General features: G+C 36.1%; 1 protein-coding gene across 1 annotated transcript in view; it reads left to right on the top strand.

Moving 5' to 3' along the window:
* npr1a (natriuretic peptide receptor 1a) overlaps positions 1-19,812 on the top strand; it is a 174,574-nt gene that overhangs the window by 118,735 nt on the left and 36,027 nt on the right. Inside the window, exons 6-7 of the mRNA XM_073822471.1 lie at positions 13,867-13,961; positions 14,064-14,199. Coding sequence (XP_073678572.1) covers positions 13,867-13,961; positions 14,064-14,199 — 231 coding nt within the window. The remainder of the gene's footprint in view (positions 1-13,866; positions 13,962-14,063; positions 14,200-19,812) is intronic.

Raw genomic sequence — 19,812 nt, 5'->3', positions numbered from 1 at the left:
GTATCCATTTGAGTTTATGTAGTGGTTCAGCTGATTAAAAACAACCTTTTCAATAATCTTGCCTATAAAAGGAAGATTTGATATTGGTCTATAGTTGCTCAATGTGGTGTTATCAAGATTTCTCTTTTTCAGAAGGGGCTTAACAGCTGCAGTTTTCAGGGAGTTTGGAAAAGTCCCAGAAAGAAGTGAGGTGTTCACCACTTCTAAGAGATCTGCTTCTAAACAGTTAAGCACACTTTTGAAAAAAGATGTGGGAAGTGTGTCAAGGTAGCAGGTTGACGATTTGAGGTGCTGTACTATTTCTTCCAAAATGTTGCTATCAATTGCTTCAAAAGCAGACATAGTGACTTCTATTTGAAATTGCGGTCAAATCTGTCTGACCTCTGCATAACTTGAGGATGTGTTAATCATCTTTCTGATATTATTGATCTTCTCAGAAAAGAAGGAAGCAAACTCATTGCACTTGCTGTCGGAGAGCATTTCACTAGGGATCTGACTAGTAGGGGTGTCAAAATTAATCGTTTTTACGATGCATCGCGATGCAGACAAGGACGATTCGGTATCGGTTCAGTAATAGACCATAACCGGTTATAACGGACTCAGTCCAGTGCCAGAAAACGCGACCCAGGGGGCTTGTATGATTTTCCGGGAGGGGGGTTGAGCTAACGAGGGGAGTACTCCACATGAATAAAATAAGTCTTCAGATTTTAACTGAAAGGATTATTGCCACTTTCTTTACACACCGGTGCATTTAACGAACTAACAAACATGAGTGTGCATTTAACAAATGTCTTTTTTTGTTAGTAATTCATTTAAAGGACTGAAACATTATTTTTATTTGGTTGAAAAGACTGGCTAAAAGCACTGAGCGCGTCTATCTGGCTCAGCACCGTTTTACACAAATATAATGTTTTGCTGATATTGTGAGTGCGCACATAAATAATAATAGTAGACCTTTTGCCGTTTTGAATGATGCCTTTTTATGCCTTACTTTTATCAACAAAAATGGTGTATTTTAGGTTTCCACTGTTATTAAGAAAAAATGCAAGTGATCGCGTTTGAGCTTCCTGTCAGCTGCAAAGCCTGCTTTCGCTTTCACTCTCCGCAAAAACGATTGGATATGCGACTAACCGCGCACATTTATCTAGGTTAAACGTTTAAATTAATATTCTGAAATGCATCAAGTGTTTTATGTCCATAGATTTTATTTAATGCAAGTCGTGTTGATTTGAGAAGGCTAAATTTATCAAACATGCTCAACTCATTGCCGCTGGCCGCTTGTTCGTTAGGTTAGGTTAAAAAGACAAAAGCTTGAATTTAACAAACATAAAATGTTCCAAACATATTTCTAAATTAACTTAAAAAGGAAACAAAACGAAATCTAGCCACTTTGCCTTTAGAATCCAAAACTGAACTATTTTAATGGCTGCAACACGAACTCTGTTCTGATAAATTGTCGGACAAGAACGGGGCTCGGGTCTGAGAGTCTCAGGCTGGGCTCGTGTAGGACTCTATTCGTTCCCTCGTTTCAATTAAATAAGATCTGAGCGGTACCTCTCGGTTCAAATCGTATTTGGTTTAGTTTTCGCGTTTAAAATGACTATAGCGGCAGCTTTTATAGCAAAAGATATACGGCCCTTTTCTGTGGTGGAAAACCCCGGCCACCTGTTCAATACACTGGAGCCGCGATATAAGCTTCCCTCACGCTGACACTTTTCAGAAAAGATTATGCCGGAACTCTAGAACGAAACCAAAGCCCAGGTATTTGCTTTTGTGTATTTGTTCTAAATGTTGCTGTTGTCTTCTGTGCCCAGACTTTAGTTTTGTTTGATACATTCAAGAAGTGTTTTTTCTTTGAGAAGGTAAGATTAAAGTTTCAGTTCATATATCTGACTGTTTGTATTTATTAACACAATTGTATATATTTGAAGTAAAATTGAAAAATGAGTATGTTTTATTCCTTAATTTAATGTAGCCTACTGTAGAGTACAGTACAAAACAACAAACAACAACAAAAATAATCATTCTGCCCAATATCCTGTGTTTGGTCTGGGACAGGCCAAAGAACCTCTTCAGCATCACAGGCTAAATTAGCCCTGGCCAGGCAGCAGGGGTCAAATCCTCTTGCATGCCTGATCCAACCCTGGCACTCATCAACTAAAATATATGAGACTGCTTCTCTTCTTGCCCTTGCCCTTCTTTTGTCTTTTCCACATTGTCGTCATTGTCCTCCTTCTTCTCCTCCTCTTCCTCTTTCACCTCTTACTCTTCCTCATCAAAATTACACATTACTGTATGTGGGATATTGATTGAAAAAGACTGGATAGGATGCACAGTTAAAAAAAATCTAATCAAATAAAAACGCATTTCAACGTCATTGTTAAAATGGAAAAGAAAAATAAATTTGAAGTAAAATTGAAAAATTAGTATGCAGTGCATCGTCAATGCATCGTGATGCATCGAGATATTGTATTGAACCGAATCGATGACATGATAATCGTAATCGAACCGAACCGTAAGACCACTGTAGGTTCACACCCCTACTGACTAGGGGGGGTTGTTAGTCTCTCAACGGTAGCAAAAAGAGTGTGAGTGTTGTTTAAGTTGCTGTTTATAAGGTTTGAGAAGAATGTTTGTCTAGCTTTACCTAGTTCAACATTGAAAGCATGAAGGCTGTCTTTATAGATGCTATAGTGAATTTCAAGTTGCGTCTTCCGCCACATCCGCTCAGCTTTTCTGTCTTTTCATACTCTGTACTGCTGTTGATTTTCTCCACGGTGATTTCTGTCTGCCAATCATCTTTCTGACTTTCACAGGTGCAATGTCATCAATGACATTCTTAACTTTTGAGTTAAAGGACTCCAGGAGAAAATCAACAGAGTCTGCAGAAATGCTTGGCATTGAATATATAGCCTTCATAAATAGCACACTAGTGTTATCATTAATGCATCTCTTTCTGACAGAGACAGATCTAGATTCAGTGGTAGCAGAGATCAATATATCAAAGAAAATACAGAAGTGATCAGATAGTGCTACATCCTTAATAACAGTGGATGAAATATTAGACCCTTACTGATGAGTAAATCAAGAGTGTGTCCACGATTGTGTGTAGGCCCATGCACATGCTGAATCAGGTCAAAAGTGTTCAAAACCGTTATAATTTATTTTGTAGTTTTGATTTCTGCATTTTCTATGTGAACATTAAAATCCCCTGCAATAGCAAAACAGTCAAACTCTGAACAAATCATTGATAGCAGTTCTTCAAAAACAGCTCTTCAAAAAAGGCTGGAGAGTATTTTGGGGGCCTGTAAATAATGATAAATAGAATGTGTGGAGCACCTTTCAGCACAATCCCTAGATATTCAAAAGACAAGTACTGACCAAATGACACTTGCTTGCATTGATAGACATCTTTAAATAGAGCAGCTACACCTCCACCTCTCCTAACAGCTCTGCAGACACTCGTGAAAGTAAAGTTAGGAAGCGCTGTTTTATTGAGGACTGTTGCACTGCAGCTGTCTTCTAGCCATGTTTCATTTAGAAACATAAAATCCAGGTTGTTTGTGGTTATAAAATCATTAATCAGAAGTGATTTATTTTTTAGTGAGCGAATGTTTAAAAAGGCTAGTTTGATGACATTACTTTTTGTCTCTAGAGCAATCTTAGTTTGATGCCTAATAGGCCTCAGATTAGATGAGTCAACCGTACGACTTGAGAAGGCCTTAGACTTTCTATCACATATTAAAACAGAAATAGGGAAAGCTACAGGCACACTGGGTTCCCGCTTGTTCTGTAAACATTCCTGATTATTGCTGCTATTGTAGCGGGGACCCGACACATATCACTGAGAGCTGTTATCAGTTGTTTTTGGTTCACTCACAGCAGATGCAGGAGGGTTTGGGCCCTGACGTTGTGGCAGTGGCCGGAGAGCTCTCACAGGAGGAGGATGGCTAGCTGGACCCACAGGCTTTGGTGGTTGTGGTGCCCGCCGTTTTTTAGTTGATAACTGGGGGCTTGCAGCAAAAGAGTGGGAGAGTCTGGTTCCAGTATATACCAGTTCCTCCATTTTCTGTGAGAAGCTTAGAAGTGGAGATGGGAGATAGAGAGGGATAATGTGTCTGGTGAATGGAGCTCTGACTCTGGTGTTTCCGGTGGCTGAAATATGTTGTCCTGGCTTCCCTGGCTGTTTACCAGAAAGTCGTCCTTCGGTGCTGAGTCTTGGAGCTGTTGTAGTACGTCACAGTCTGTCTGTGATGAGCTCAGTGGGCAGGGCTCAGCCAGGAAGGTGTCCATAAGCAGTGCTTGTTGTGGCTGTGTGGCGTTGTCAGTGTCCTTGTGGGTTGTGTTGGCCACATGATCACTCTGAAGCTGATAAGATGTCCTGTCATCACTCATACTTTGTCCAAGTGTGTGTGTGCCATTCATGTTGGGTGGACTGGCACATTCTACTGATGGATGCCGGAGTGAAAAATAGATGTTGTCCTTTAGCACTCTCGCACCAAGTTTGTTTGGGTGGAGGCCGTCCAGTTTGAACAGCTGTCTATGGCCCCAGAAAAGATTGAAGTTGTCAATGAAGTTGACTCCTTTTAGACTGCAGGTTCTTTGTAGCCAGGTATTCAGTCCAACATTTATGATTAGGAAATATTTATGTGTGGATGAATTCATAAATTCAACTTTTTTACTTATTAAAATTTAATAAAACCATTAAAACCAGACAAAATAAATATCTAGGAAGTCTGGAACAGAAAATAAAGAGTTTGGAAAACAGAATTCATAAGGCCTTCGTAACTCCATGGAGCAAATCATCAAAATGCATTACATTACTTGCAGGTCAAGAGTTTAAACATAAAGTTTAAACTGTTTCCACTTTGACCCCTTTGGAAGCACAGCCTCTAATTATTGGAAATATGAATTATAAGTAATTGTATTCATGATTTTAACTTTCTTTTTGTTACCTAGCAACCTTAATGTGGAGGCCAATGAGGGAGGCATGTTGCTTGTGTTTAGAGATGCATTTCTCATCATGCGGATCATGTGAATGGACTAATGGGACATATTTTGGTCAGGGTGGGAAGAATATAGATTTAGAAATGTTAATGTTTTTAATGCGTCTTGATATGAGAAGACCCCACTTGGTCCATTCCCACACCCGAGCAAACCATCTGAATGTTCTATAAGCCTCTTCCCATGATTCAAAAGTTGTCCGCAATTCCTCTGATGGCAATATGAAGGTCTTGTGTCCTGTTATAGTAGGATTTTCATGCACATTCACACCACATGATCCTACATGTTCAGACTTGCACACATGTGCTGTGTTTTTAAATAGCAAGGGAGCATCCTGCTAAAAACAGTTCATAAAATAAAACACTTGGTGTTTTTGTAATGTCCTATAAATGGCAAAAAAATGGTCTTTTATTAGGAAAAATCCTAGAAAATTTAACACATTTAGTGTATGTATTGTAGCCATGTACATTTTGATATCAAAATTGATTATTTAGAAAAATTGAGTTTCTTCTAAAATTATTTTAGTATCATATGTCTATATAGTTTCCAAATTATGTTAATGTTTTTCTCATAAAACAACAAAAAGGCTTTGTATTGTGGCACAACATTTGGATCTATGACAGTTTTTCACTTGTATATTTAATTTAAATTGAGCAGAGTATCTCAATAGAAAAATAATTTTTAAAATTTCAGAGCAGAAAAAGCACATATGCATAGTTGCCAGGTTGGGATTAATTAACACACTTGTCAGAAAATGTATCTATTTAAGATAAAAGCTCTGAATGTGGAATTGAAATGAGGCAACCGCAAGTAGAAAAGCTTATGGAGGCTTGTTATCAGTTCAAGATCATGCAAATGTCAAAAGAAAATCAAATGTTTTCAGGATAAATAGCCAGCAGAAATTACTGAAGATGATTATGCTTAATTAAAAAAATAAATAAATAAATAAAAATAAAAAAGCAGAAACCGTGATGATGATTAAAATACAATTTATCATGCAGTTTGTGAAATGTTCACTTGTAAAATGTTGTTGTATTTTCTGTTTCATTTTAGTAATCATACATACAGTCAAATTCTGACTTAAAGTTACTTTTATTTAACCAGTTTTAAGTTTTTTTTTTTTTTACCAGAAATGACACAGGCTTCTTCCAAAAGATAATAAGACGATGTACAAGAGGCATCATTGTGGAAAAAAATATTTCTCAGCTTTTATTTACATTTGAACAAAAATTGGCATGTCCAAAATTATTCATACCCTTCTCAGTAATTAATAGAAAATCCCTTATTGGCTATTACAGCAATCAAACGCTTCCGATAATTGCTGACCAGCTTTTTGCATGTCTCCACTGGTATTTTTGCCCATTCATCTTTAGCGATGAGCTTCAACTCTTTCAGGTTGTAGGGTCTCCTTGCCATCACCCTGATCTTTAGCTCCCTCCACAGATTCTCAATTGGATTTAAGTCAGGACTCTGGCTGGGCCACTGCAAAACGTTAATGTTTTTGTCTGCTAACCATTTCTTCACCACTTTTGCTGTTTTGGGTCGTTGTCGTGCTGAAATGTCCACTGGTGCCCAAGGCCCAAGTTTCTCTGCAGACTGCCTGATGTTGTTGTTGAGAATTTTGATGTATTGCTCCTTTTTCATGGTGCTGTTTACTGTGATTAGGTTCCCTGGTCCACCGGCTGAAAAACACCCCCAAAACATTATGTTCCCACCACCATGTTTGACAGTGGGGATGGTGTTCTTAGGGTTGAAGGCTTCTCCTTTTTTACGCCAAATGAAGGCTACATCATTGTGGCCAAACAATTACATTTTTGTTTCATCTGACCATAAAACAGAAGACCATAAGTCTTCTTCTTTGTCCAGATGAGCATTTGCAAAGGCCAAGCGGGCTTTTGTGTGCCTTATCTGGAGAAGTGGTGTCCTCCTTGGTCTGTGTCCGTGGAACCCAGCAGTATGCAGTGTCTGTGGACTGTCTGCCTTGAGATGTTGCCACCAGCAGAGCCCAGATTCACCAGGATGGCCTTGGTGATGATCCTTGAATTCTTTTTTACCTCTCTCACTATCATCCTGGCCAGCACAGGTGTCACTTTTGGCTTCCGACCACATCCTCTGAGATTTTTTACAGTGCGGAACGTCTTGTCTTTTTAAAAAAAAATACTTTGCACTGTAGCCACTGGAACTTAGATATGGTCTTATAGCCCTTTCCTGACTTGAGCAGCCACAATGCGCAGCCGCAGGTCCTCAGTGAGCTCCTTTGTCTTAGCCATGACTGTCCACAAACCAACAGCAGATATTTTCTGTTTTTCACCTGTTGAGTTGATTAAAACAGCTGTTCCCAATGAATCAGGGTTATTAGGATGCTTTAGAACAGCTTGGACTATTTGGAATGGTATAGAACTTTGGATTTTCCCATAGACTGTGACAGTTTGCAAAGGGTATGAATAATTTTGGACATGGAACCTTTTGGTTCAAATGAAAATAAAAGCAGAGAAATATTTTTTTCCACAGTGATGCCACTTGTACTTCGTCTTATCTTTTGGGAGAAGCCTGTGTCATTTTCGGTCAAAAAAAACCTTGCTGGTTGAATAAAAGTAACTTTAAGTCAGAATTTGCCAGGGGTATGAATAATTTCGGGCTTGACTGTATATGTTTATTTTCAATAGACATTGCCATTTTTCACCATAATCTTACATCAGTCAGTTACTTTTATTTTACTTTGCATTCAGAATGTGCACAAGTTTTCCTTTTTAAATGAATGAACATTCACTGTGCTCTTTTTTTCTTTTCTGCTTTCCTTGTTTTTCAAGAACAACAAATCCCGCATGTCATTTCCCTCTAGCTTGTCTGCTGTTATTTGTAAATACCAAGCTAATTAGAGCTGCAATTAAAGGAAGAAAGAAATGCCAGTCACGGCAAGGTTGATTTTTTCTGCCGTCGTTCCCGCGAAAGGGAGTCTGTCAGCCTATCGCTGTCGCAGATGTCTAATTACATAGATATAACTTCATAAAAAGATGTTTTCCTCTGAAATCAATCTAACTAAAGGGGCTGTTTCAAAGAGGAGACGCTGTTGCAGGCTCCAGTAACCAGTTTTCTTATTCATTCAATTTGACGGTGCAAAAACAGTTACAGTATGCTCCGGCTCAGATATTGAGGAGGGAGGGAACTATGCCCTCAGTCGGAGAGACAAACACCCCTGAGCATGCACACATGCACGTACCCCCACTTAACACACAAACACGCGTGCACACACACACTTTATACTGGCGGCCTATTAGTGTGGCTCAAATGGAAACCGTACGGTGCCGTGACAGGGATGAAACTCTATGCTGCCAGCTGAACCTTGCTCTCCGCTGGGACCTCGGGAGCCCAAATCACCATTACTGCTGAGAAAGATGTGCATTCGAGGCATCTATTTTAAAACAGTCTCTCTAGACATAACACTGTCTTTGAGTGTCTTTTTTCAGCATTGATTTCTTAGCGCAGTCTCGGCCGATTCTGTCTTTATTGTGTTGTCACTGTCGCTCTGTTGTTATTTCTACTCCATTCTCTTGCTCTATTGCATCTCCATTGTGGTCCGTCTCTGTCTCGCTTCCCACGGTGAGCAGTATTGATCAGTATCAACACGCCGAGGCAGTAAAAGTCATTCTCCACCCCGCTGACACTGAAAGCGATACTCACTGGACTCATGACACACAATTCTGCTTCAAGGGTTGAAAGAGTCGGCAGCTTTACAGAATACGTGTAGTTGTTCTGCATTCAAACCTCTTCGCACCATTTTGACACGGAAATTAGAAAGCCTACCAGGGGAATGACGCATGGGGTAAAGGATTTCAGGAATAGCAGCTCTCTAAAGACTCTTATAACTAGAATCAGACTTTTGTGAATCAGCCAAGTTCCACCATAAATTATTTTATTTTTAACATGCCTCTGTAATTATTAAGGCAATAGTTCATCCAAAAATGAAATGAAACATTTTGTCAGTTTTGACTCATGCTGTTGTTCTCATGGAAGACCTGTTGACCTGGCAGTAACAGGATCTAAATTAAGCAGGACTGTGCAAGAACAGATTTATTATAGAGTAAAATCTTTTTTTTCTTTGCATTTTTTTTTAGAAGAAAAACATACAGATCTTAAGCTAAAAGATGTAATTTTCTTTATATTCTAAGTTTTTTTCCTCAGAATTTTGAGTTTACTATTCATTATTATACAATTTCAGGTTTTTTTACATCTTGAATTCTGATTTTTCTTTTCTTTGAATTCTGAGTTTACATCTAAAATTCTGTATTTTTTCCTCTGAATTTTGAGTTTACTTCTACAATTCAAATTTTTTTTCTTTGAAATCTGAGTTTACATCTAGAATTAAGATTCTTTTTTTAATTTTGAGTGTACATCTCACTATTCAGATTTTTTCATTGAATTCTAAGTTTACATATAGAATTCAGAATTCAGAAATCTGAGTTCACATCTCTCAATTAACATTTTTTTCTCTGAATTCTGAGTTTAGATAGAATTTAGAATTTAGATTCTTTTTGTGAATTTTGAGTTTACATTTACAATTAAGTGTACATTACACAATTAAACTTTTTTTCTGAATTTAGTTTTTGCTTCTACAATTTCTAATTTTTTTACATCTAGAATTTTTTTCTTTGAATTCTGAGTTTAATGTAGTCAGTTTACTCACTATTCAGATTTTTTTTAAATTCTGAGTTTACATCTCACTATTCTGATTTTTTTTCTTTGAATCCTGAGTTTGCATCTAGAATTCAGATTTTTTTCTTTGAAATCTGAGTTTACATCTCACAATACAATTTTTTTCTTTGAATTCTGAGTTTACATCTAGAATTCAGAATTTTGTCCTCTGAATTTTGAGTTTACTTCTACAATTCTGAATTTTTTATTTGAAATCTGAGTTTTCATCTCACAATTCAAACTTTTTTCTCTGAATTCCGAGTTTACATCTAGAATTTAAATTCTTTTTTGTGAATTTTAAGTTTACATTTACAATTCAAAATTTTTTCCTCAGGATTCTGAGTTTACATCTCGCTATTTATATTTTTTCTTCAGAATTTTGCATTTACTTCTACAATTCAGATTTGTTCCTCAGAATTCTGAGTTTACATGTACAATTCTGATTTTTTTTTTTCTAAAATGAGTTTACATCTACAGTTCTGAAATTTTTCCTCAGAATTTTGAGTTTACATCTCACAATTCAGAATTTTTTTTCCTCAGAATTCAGAGTTTGCATCTACAATACAGATTTTTTTTCCTCTGAATTCTAAGTTTATGTCTTACAATTCAGATATTTTTCTCTGAATTCATTTTAAATCTCACAATTCTGATTTTTTTGTCTTTTTCTTTTTTTTCTTTCTAAATTTTGTCAGTATTTACTCATGCTAATGTTGTTCCAAAAAAAAATGCTGTTGTTCTAATGGAACACCTGATGACCTGGCAGTAACAGAATATAAATTAATCAGGACCGTGCAAGAACAGATTCATTATAGAGTAAAATCTAAAAGTGAATGAGGTATGAAACTTGCAGGAGAGGAAAATCAGTCCTTGCAGATTAGCATACTGAGAATTGTGATCCCATGTTGCTTTAGTATAATTTTTAAATTTTTAATTTTAATTTTATTTTATTTTAACACAACTTTTAAATAATTTTAAGTCACCTTGCAGGCTTGCTAAGGTGCCCTGTTTGAGCACCAGTAAACTAAACATGCAAATGACTTTAAAAACCACAAAACAACATCCTGGCAACCGCACAGAAACCCTCACCTACTGTGGTGTGCGTTTTGCATGGCTCGGGCTATATTTAGGGATTTTATTGAATCAGTGTGCTGTGGTGACATAGAGTGTCTGAGTGTCGGATATGGTGCTGGACAGCAAATCTGTGTTCATAATTACAGGAGCTGTTGGGAAGAGGTTGAAGTGGTAGACCACAGCAGATGGACCAAACACATCAAAGAACATTAAGTGGCCAGTTTATTTTACACAAACACAGACATGTTTCTACTTTGCATTTTTCTGAGGAGAAAAACATTCCACCGAAAAGACAGATCTAAAGCTAAAAGGTGCCATTTTCTTTATATTCTGAGTTTAAATCTCACAATTCAGATTTTTTCCTCAGAATTCTGAGTTTACATCTTACTATTCTGAATTTCTTTTCCTCTGAATTTTGAGTTTACTTCTATAATTTTGAGTGTTTTCTTTGAATTCTGAGTTTACGTCTCTATTCTAATTTTTTTTTCTCTGGATTTTGAGTTTACTTCTACAATTCTGAATTTTTTCTCCAAATTCTAAGTTCACATCTCACAATTCAGAATTTTTCTCTGAATTCTAAATTTACATCTAGAATTCAGATTTTCTTTAAAAATTCTGTTTACATCGCATTTTTCTGTGAATTTTGAGTTTACATTTACAATTCAAAAAGAAAGTAGAAAAAATTCAGTTTACATATCACAATTCAGAATTCTTTCCTCAGAGTTCTGAGTTTACATCTCACTATTCTGAATTTCTTTTCCTCTGAATTTTTAGTTCACTTCCACAATTTAGATTTTTTTTCTTTGAATTCTGAGTTTACATCTCGCTATTCAGATTATTTTTCTCTGAATTTTGTTTACATCTCACAATTCTGATTCTTTTCTCTGAATTCAGAGTTTACATCTCACAATTCTATTTTTTTCTTTGAACTCTGTTTACATCTCACAATTCTGATTAATTTCTTTGAATTCGGAGTTTGCATCTTCAATTCTGAATTTCTTTCTCTGAATTCTAAGTTTATGTCTCACAATTCAAATTATTTTCTTTGAATTCAGTTAAAAACTCAACTGAAATTCTGAGTTTATATCTATAATTCTGCATTTTAAAAATTCTGAAAGGTTAACATCTCACAATTCAGATTATTTTCTCTGAATTCAGAGTTTAATTCTCACAATTCTGATTTTTTTCTCTGAATTCACATCTGCAATTCAGATTTTTTTTTTTCTAAATTTCGATTTTATATCTCACAGTTTTTTCTCAGAATTCTGCGATGACAGTATATTTTGCAATTCTGACTTTTTTTCACAGAATTCTGATTACATCTGGCAACTCTGATATTTCTCTCAGAATTTAGGTTTTTTTGTCACATTTCTGGATTTTTTTTCTCAAAATCCTATATGGCAAAATTATGAGCTTTTTGCTCTGCAAGTATTGATTTGTGAGATATAAAAAGACACAATTAATTTTTTTTATGGCAGAAATATTCTTACATAATCTAATGCTTTCAAGCAAGTTTAAAAAGCCATTTGTTAGGGCTTTTTTTGTACTGTGGAATATAAGCCAAGAGAAACTAGCCATGGTTTGTTAAAATCACAGCCTATTGAATGTCTCTGCATGGGTTAGCAGAGCTCAGGTGCTAAGCTCGGTGCCAGGCATCAGAAAAGTGCAGTCAGGTAGTGGGCATTAATGCTGAGTGCCGGGAAAGAGTCACATTGCTGGCAAGAAGCGTAGTGTGCTTGCTCAGTGCTTACTGCATCAATGATGGGAAAATCTACTGGATAAATGAGGTGTGATTATCTCTTAGCCTCGTTGCCCTGTGTGGTTTGGCCAAGGCGTTTTTTTTCCCCTACAGGTGCTGTAAATCTGCTGCTGACTGCGTTAGCCTTGTGTTCATCCATCAATGTTATTTAAACTGCTCTGTGATGAATGATTAATGATGTGCCAGTGCAAATTAGACCACATGCTCAGTACAACACTTGTGTGCTTATACAGTATCTCACGAAAAGTGAGTTCATCCCTCACATTTCAGCAACCATTTTAGTATGTCTTCTCAAGGGACAATACTATAGAAATGAAACTTGGATATATTTTAGAGTAGTCAAAGTGCAGCTTGTATAGCAGTATAGATTTATTTTCCCCTGAAAATAACTCAACATACAGCAATTATTGTCAAAATAGCTGGCAACAAAAGTGAGTACACCCCTAAGTGAACTTGTCCAAACTGTCAATAAATTGTGTTAGTTAGCACCATTGTTATGTGACACTGCCTTAATCATCCTGGGCTTGGAATTGACCAGAGCTGCACAAGCTGTTGCTGGGATCCTCTTCCACTCCTCTATAATGACATCACAGAGCTGCTGGAGGTTGCACAATTTTCTTGGTACTCCTCACCAGGGCATCGCCACACATGCTGGACACCATCTGACCAAACAAGTTTATCTTATAGTCTCGTCAGACCACAGGACATGATTCCAGTAATTCATGCTCTTGGATTTGTTGTCTTCAGCAAACTGTTTGCGGGCTTTCTTGTGAGCCAGCTTCAGATGAGGCTTCCTTCTGGGACAAAGCCTATGCAAACCGACTTGTTGCAGTGTGCGGCGTATGGTCTGAGCACTGACAAGCTGACCTTCTACTTCTGCAACCTTTAAAGCAATGCTGGCAGCACTCATGCGTCTGTTTTTTGAAGTTAGGTTCTGCACCTGACGCACAGAACAAGCATAAACATGATGAATAGGACATGTGGCTTTGCATGGTTAAACAACATACTGCTGTTATCACTTAGGGTGTACTCACTTTTGTTGCCAACTGTTTTGACAATAATGGCTGCATGTTGAGTTATTTTCAGAGGACAGTAAATATAAACTGCTATACAAGCTGCACATTGACTACTCTAAAATATATCCAAGTTTCATTTCTATAGTATTGTCCCTTGAGAAGATATACTAAAACGGTTGCTGAAATGTGAGGGGTGAACTCTCTTTTGTGAGATACTATATTTATTAAATGTACACTTCAAAGTATGTAAAAAAAAATGCATGCAATACAAAATACATTTATATAATATTCTTGAAATAAATGTTTGTTTTCTAATCTGTAAAGGGGTTACCGGACACATTCAGCTGGATGAGAATGGTGATCGGGAGATTGACTTTGCTCTATGGGACATGACTGACACAGATACAGGAGTTTATCAGGTACAGAGGCCTTCATCTGATCACATATAGCTCTTCACATTTAAAACACATTACTGGCTAAACCCACCTCGAAGCTGCTGAAATGATGCCTGTATGTCCTAGATTGTGTCCGTGTATAATGGCAGTCAGAAGCGGATGATTCCGGAGCCAGGGATGAAGGTGTACTGGCTGAAGGGAAGTCCGCCTCCAGATATCCCACTGTGCGGCTTCAAAAACGACAACCCTGCCTGCCTGGCAAGTGAGTGCAGCCCTATATAACTCATGTAATAATAGACCTGTGTGAAAAGAAAGACACCAGACTCCGCTATGCTCAGCCAAAATCGTGTTCCCAAACGTATCTTTCCACATAATAAAACAAATTAGACTCAAATCAATATTTCATGTCCTTGCATTTATAAGTAGCTTTGCATAAGCAAGCACATTATACAGTCAGGCATTTCATTTTAGTTTTATTTGAACCCTGTTGGGATGTACCAATGACTGACTGACTGTGCATTATACTATACTGTGTTAAGTATACATCTGCATACATTATAAAGAAATAACGTTTCTCATTATAATTTCAGTGAAATGTTTTCAAGAAGATTCTGTACTGAAATGAACATTGTAGAGACCAGTGAATAGATGCAAAAATGTGTATATGTAAGCAGCTTGAAACACTTTGAGTTAATGATTAATGTGATAATTAAATCCAAGCATGTTTCATGTTGTTTTAATGTAGTTCTGTAATGTTTCTCAATTAAATTTAGGTTAATAACAGATCCAGAAATAGCACACTGCAGTTGATCATTATTGTGAGAGCGTGTGAGAGACTCTAAGGTCTCATCACCTGAAAGTGATCCTCAAAAAAGAAAAGATATATCTAAAATTAGTTATTTCTGTTATGCAGTAACTTAAAAATGACTAAGCATGTGTTTAAAGGTTTACAGACTGAAGTATACTCTGTTAAAGCTCAGCTTAATTGATTAGAACTTATTTGATTTTATTTGATGTTATGAAAATTAAAGTAAACAATTGGCTTACATAGGGCTACCATCTTGAAGTAAATTTTGTAGTAAATTATCCATCCATGGTAAATTCTGATTTGTTATCATCAAAGAGGGAAGTAGTAAACCAACTAATAGCACAGAACCTCATAGGATTTATCAAATCTAATATTTACTGATGAAATCCCTATGAAATTACTCTTAGTTAAATGTATATTTCCAAGAAAACATGATTAATTAAAAAAAAAAGAAATGCCTACAATATTTCTTAATAAATTGTCAGTTTTATGTTAGTAGTAAGTTAAGTTCAAATAAAAAATATACACTAGCATTCAAAAATTTGGGGTTGTTAAGATTTTTGTATTTATTTATTTATTTGTTCAGTATTTTATGCTCACCCAGGCTGCATTTATTTGATTAAAAAGACAATAGAAAAAGTAATATTGTAAAATATTTTTGCTATTTAAAATAGCTATTTTATATTATTGTATTTTTAAAATATTTCAGGATTATTTGATAAAGAAAAACAGCATAAAAACAATATACAACTATATAAATGATTTGCAACATTATAAGTGGCTTTACTGTCACTTTTATCTATTTAATTTATTCTTGCTGAATAAAAGTATTAATCTTTTTTTTAAGCATACTGACCATGATTTAGGGATATTGTGTTATAAGTTGTGTTCTAAATACTAATATTATCTTCCATGTGAATGTAAGGACACCTACCTGATTCAAATTTAGTCCTTTGTCTGAAGAATTCGCTTACTTTGCTCTCATTGTGCATTTTAGTTTTTGTCAGTTTCATGAAGCTCTTTTTGAAACAAATTTTAAATACTTATATCCAGGGTGCGATTTGTAAAAAAAAAGGTGAGGGGGAGATGCTTTTGAAAACTTTTCTCTCCATAGGCAGAGGTTGATCCAGCTCCAGTAAGGCTATGACCTAAGTAACCTAATGTTAGTGTAATCAGTTAAACACACACATTTTATACCCGTCTTTTTAGGCAAGTACCAGATAATGAGTGTCATTTCATGAAATGTTTTTAATACAATGGAAACTTTGTCTAACGTGATCACAATTTAATAAAAGCATTGTAAGTTAGGCCTATTAGTTGTAATGATTTCATTTCATACAACAAATAAATTATATAGAGAAAGCGAGCAATAAACACAGTATTAATGGAGCTTTTTCAAACTTTGAATCAGTAAACCACTGCGTCGCAAAATGATTCAATTTTCAAAGTGCTCCGATCTGCTCGTGAAACATTTGATTCAGAACGAGACTTTAAAGCATGTATAGCGAATTAATTGATTCAAAACGGGACTTCAAAGTATGTGTCATGAATCGTTTGATTCAGAACAGGAATTTAAAGTGCATATAGTGAATTAATTGATTCAAACTGGGACTTCAAAGTGTGTATCGCAAATCATTTGATCCAGAACGGGACTTCAAAGCACGTTTCACAAATCATTTTATTCAGAATGGGACTTTAAAGTATGTATGGCAAAACATTTAATTCAGAACGGGACTTTAAAGCATATATCGCAAATCAGTTGATTCAAAACGGGACTTAAAAGTGGCTATGGTGAATCAATTGATTTGAAACGGGACTTCAAAGCGCGAATGGTGAATCATTTGATTCAGAACAGGACATCAAAGCGCCTATGGTGAATCATTTGATTCAGAACGGGACTTTAAAGTATGTATGGCAAAACATTTAATTCAGAACGGGACTTTAAAGCGTGTATCGCAAATCAGTTAATTCAAAACGGGACTTCAGAGCACGTATGGTGAATCATTTGATTCAAAACGGGACTTAAAAGAGGCTATTGTGAATCAATTGATTCAAAACGGGACTTCAAAGCGCATATGGTTAATCATTTGATTCAGAACGGGACTTTAAATTGTGTATAGCGAATCAATTGATTCAAAATGGTACTTCAAAGCTCATATGGCAAATCATTTGATTCAGAACGGGACTTTAAAATGTGTATTGCAAATCATTTGATTCAGAACAGGACTTCAAAGCATGTTTCGCAAATCATTTGATTCAAAACGGGACTTTAAAGTGTGTTTAACGAATCAATAGATTCAAAACGGGACATCAAAGAGTGTGTCATGATCATTTGATTCAGAACGAGAATTTAAAGCTCATATAGTGAATCAATTGATTCAAACCGGGACTTCAAAGTGCGTATGGCAAATCATTTGATTCAGAACAGGACTTTAAATTGTGTATCGCAAATCATTTGATTCAGAACAGGTCTTTAAATCGTGTATCGCAAATCATTTGATTCCGAACGGGACTTTAAAGTATAGCAAAACATTTAATTCAGAACGGGACTTTAAAGCATGTATCACGAATCAGTTGATTCAAAACGGGACTTAAAAGTGGCTATTGTGAATCAATTGATTCGAAACGGGACTTCAGAGTGCGTATGGTGAATCATTTGATTCAAAATGGGACTTAAAAGTGGCTATTCTGAATCAATTGATTTGAAACGGGACTTCAAAGCGCGAATGGTGAATCATTTGATTCAGAACAGGACTTCAAAGAGCATATGGTGAATCATTTGATTCAGAACGGGACTTTAAATTGTGTATAGCGAATCAATTGATTCAAAATGGTATTTCAAAGCACGTATGGCGAAACATTTGATTCAGAACAGGACTTTAAAACGTGTATTGCAAATCATTTGATTCAGAACGAGAATTTAAAGCGCATATAGTGAATCAATTGATTCAAACCGGGACTTCAAAGTGCATATGGCAAATCATTTGATTCAGAACAGGACTTTAAATCGTGTATCGCAAATCATTTGATTCAGAACGGGACTTCAAAGCACGTATCACAAATCATTTGATTCAGAACAGGACTTCAAAGCACGTATCACAAATCATTTGATTCAGAACGGGACTTTAAAGTATGTATGGCAAAACATTTAATTCAGAACGGGACTTTAAAGCATGTATCACAAATCATTTGATTCAGAACAGGACTTCAAAGCACGTATCACAAATCATTTGATTCAGAACGGGACTTTAAAGCATGTATCGCGAATCAGTTGATTCAAAACAGGACTTAAAAGTGGCTATTGTGAATCAATTGATCTGAAACGGGACTTCAGAGCACGTATGGTGAATCATTTGATTCAGAACAGGACTTCAAAGCACGTATCACAAATCATTTAATTCAGAACGGGACTTTAAAGCATGTATCGGGAATCAGTTGATTCAAAACGGGACTTAAAAGTGGCTATTGTGAATCAATTGATCTGAAACGGGACTTCAGAGCATGTATGGTGAATCATTTGATTCAGAATGGGACTTTAAAGTGTGTATCACAAAATCAGTTGATTGAAAACAGACTTCAAAGCATGTATGGCAAATCATTTGATTCAGAACGGGACTTTAAAGGGTATATTGTGAATCAATTGATTCAGAACGGGACTTCAATGCACGTATGGCGAATCATTTGATTCAAAACAGGACTTCAAAGCATGTATGGCAAAACATTTGATTCAGAACGGGACTTTAAAGGGTATATTGTGAATCAATTGATTCAGAACGGGACTTCAATGCACGTGTGGCGAATCATTTGATTCAAAACGGGACTTTAAAGTGTGTTTAACGAATCAATAGATTCAAAACGGGACATCAAAGAGTGTGTCATGATCATTTGATTCAGAACGAGAATTTAAAGCTCATATAGTGAATCAATTGATTCAAACCGGGACTTCAAAGTGCGTATGGCAAATCATTTGATTCAGAACAGGACTTTAAATTGTGTATCGCAAATCATTTGATTCAGAACAGGTCTTTAAATCGTGTATCGCAAATCATTTGATTCCGAACGGGACTTTAAAGTATAGCAAAACATTTAATTCAGAACGGGACTTTAAAGCATGTATCACGAATCAGTTGATTCAAAACGGGACTTAAAAGTGGCTATTGTGAATCAATTGATTCGAAACGGGACTTCAGAGTGCGTATGGTGAATCATTTGATTCAAAATGGGACTTAAAAGTGGCTATTCTGAATCAATTGATTTGAAACGGGACTTCAAAGCGCGAATGGTGAATCATTTGATTCAGAACAGGACTTCAAAGAGCATATGGTGAATCATTTGATTCAGAACGGGACTTTAAATTGTGTATAGCGAATCAATTGATTCAAAATGGTATTTCAAAGCACGTATGGCGAAACATTTGATTCAGAACAGGACTTTAAAACGTGTATTGCAAATCATTTGATTCAGAACGAGAATTTAAAGCGCATATAGTGAATCAATTGATTCAAACCGGGACTTCAAAGTGCATATGGCAAATCATTTGATTCAGAACAGGACTTTAAATCGTGTATCGCAAATCATTTGATTCAGAACGGGACTTCAAAGCACGTATCACAAATCATTTGATTCAGAACAGGACTTCAAAGCACGTATCACAAATCATTTGATTCAGAACGGGACTTTAAAGTATGTATGGCAAAACATTTAATTCAGAACGGGACTTTAAAGCATGTATCACAAATCATTTGATTCAGAACAGGACTTCAAAGCACGTATCACAAATCATTTGATTCAGAACGGGACTTTAAAGCATGTATCGCGAATCAGTTGATTCAAAACAGGACTTAAAAGTGGCTATTGTGAATCAATTGATCTGAAACGGGACTTCAGAGCACGTATGGTGAATCATTTGATTCAGAACAGGACTTCAAAGCACGTATCACAAATCATTTAATTCAGAACGGGACTTTAAAGCATGTATCGGGAATCAGTTGATTCAAAACGGGACTTAAAAGTGGCTATTGTGAATCAATTGATCTGAAACGGGACTTCAGAGCATGTATGGTGAAT

This window comes from Garra rufa, chromosome 17 (genome assembly GCF_049309525.1).
Source record: "Garra rufa chromosome 17, GarRuf1.0, whole genome shotgun sequence".
NCBI lineage: Eukaryota > Metazoa > Chordata > Actinopteri > Cypriniformes > Cyprinidae > Garra > Garra rufa.
Note: the sequence above shows the minus strand (reverse complement) of the source record. Positions and strands in the feature narration are given on the sequence as shown.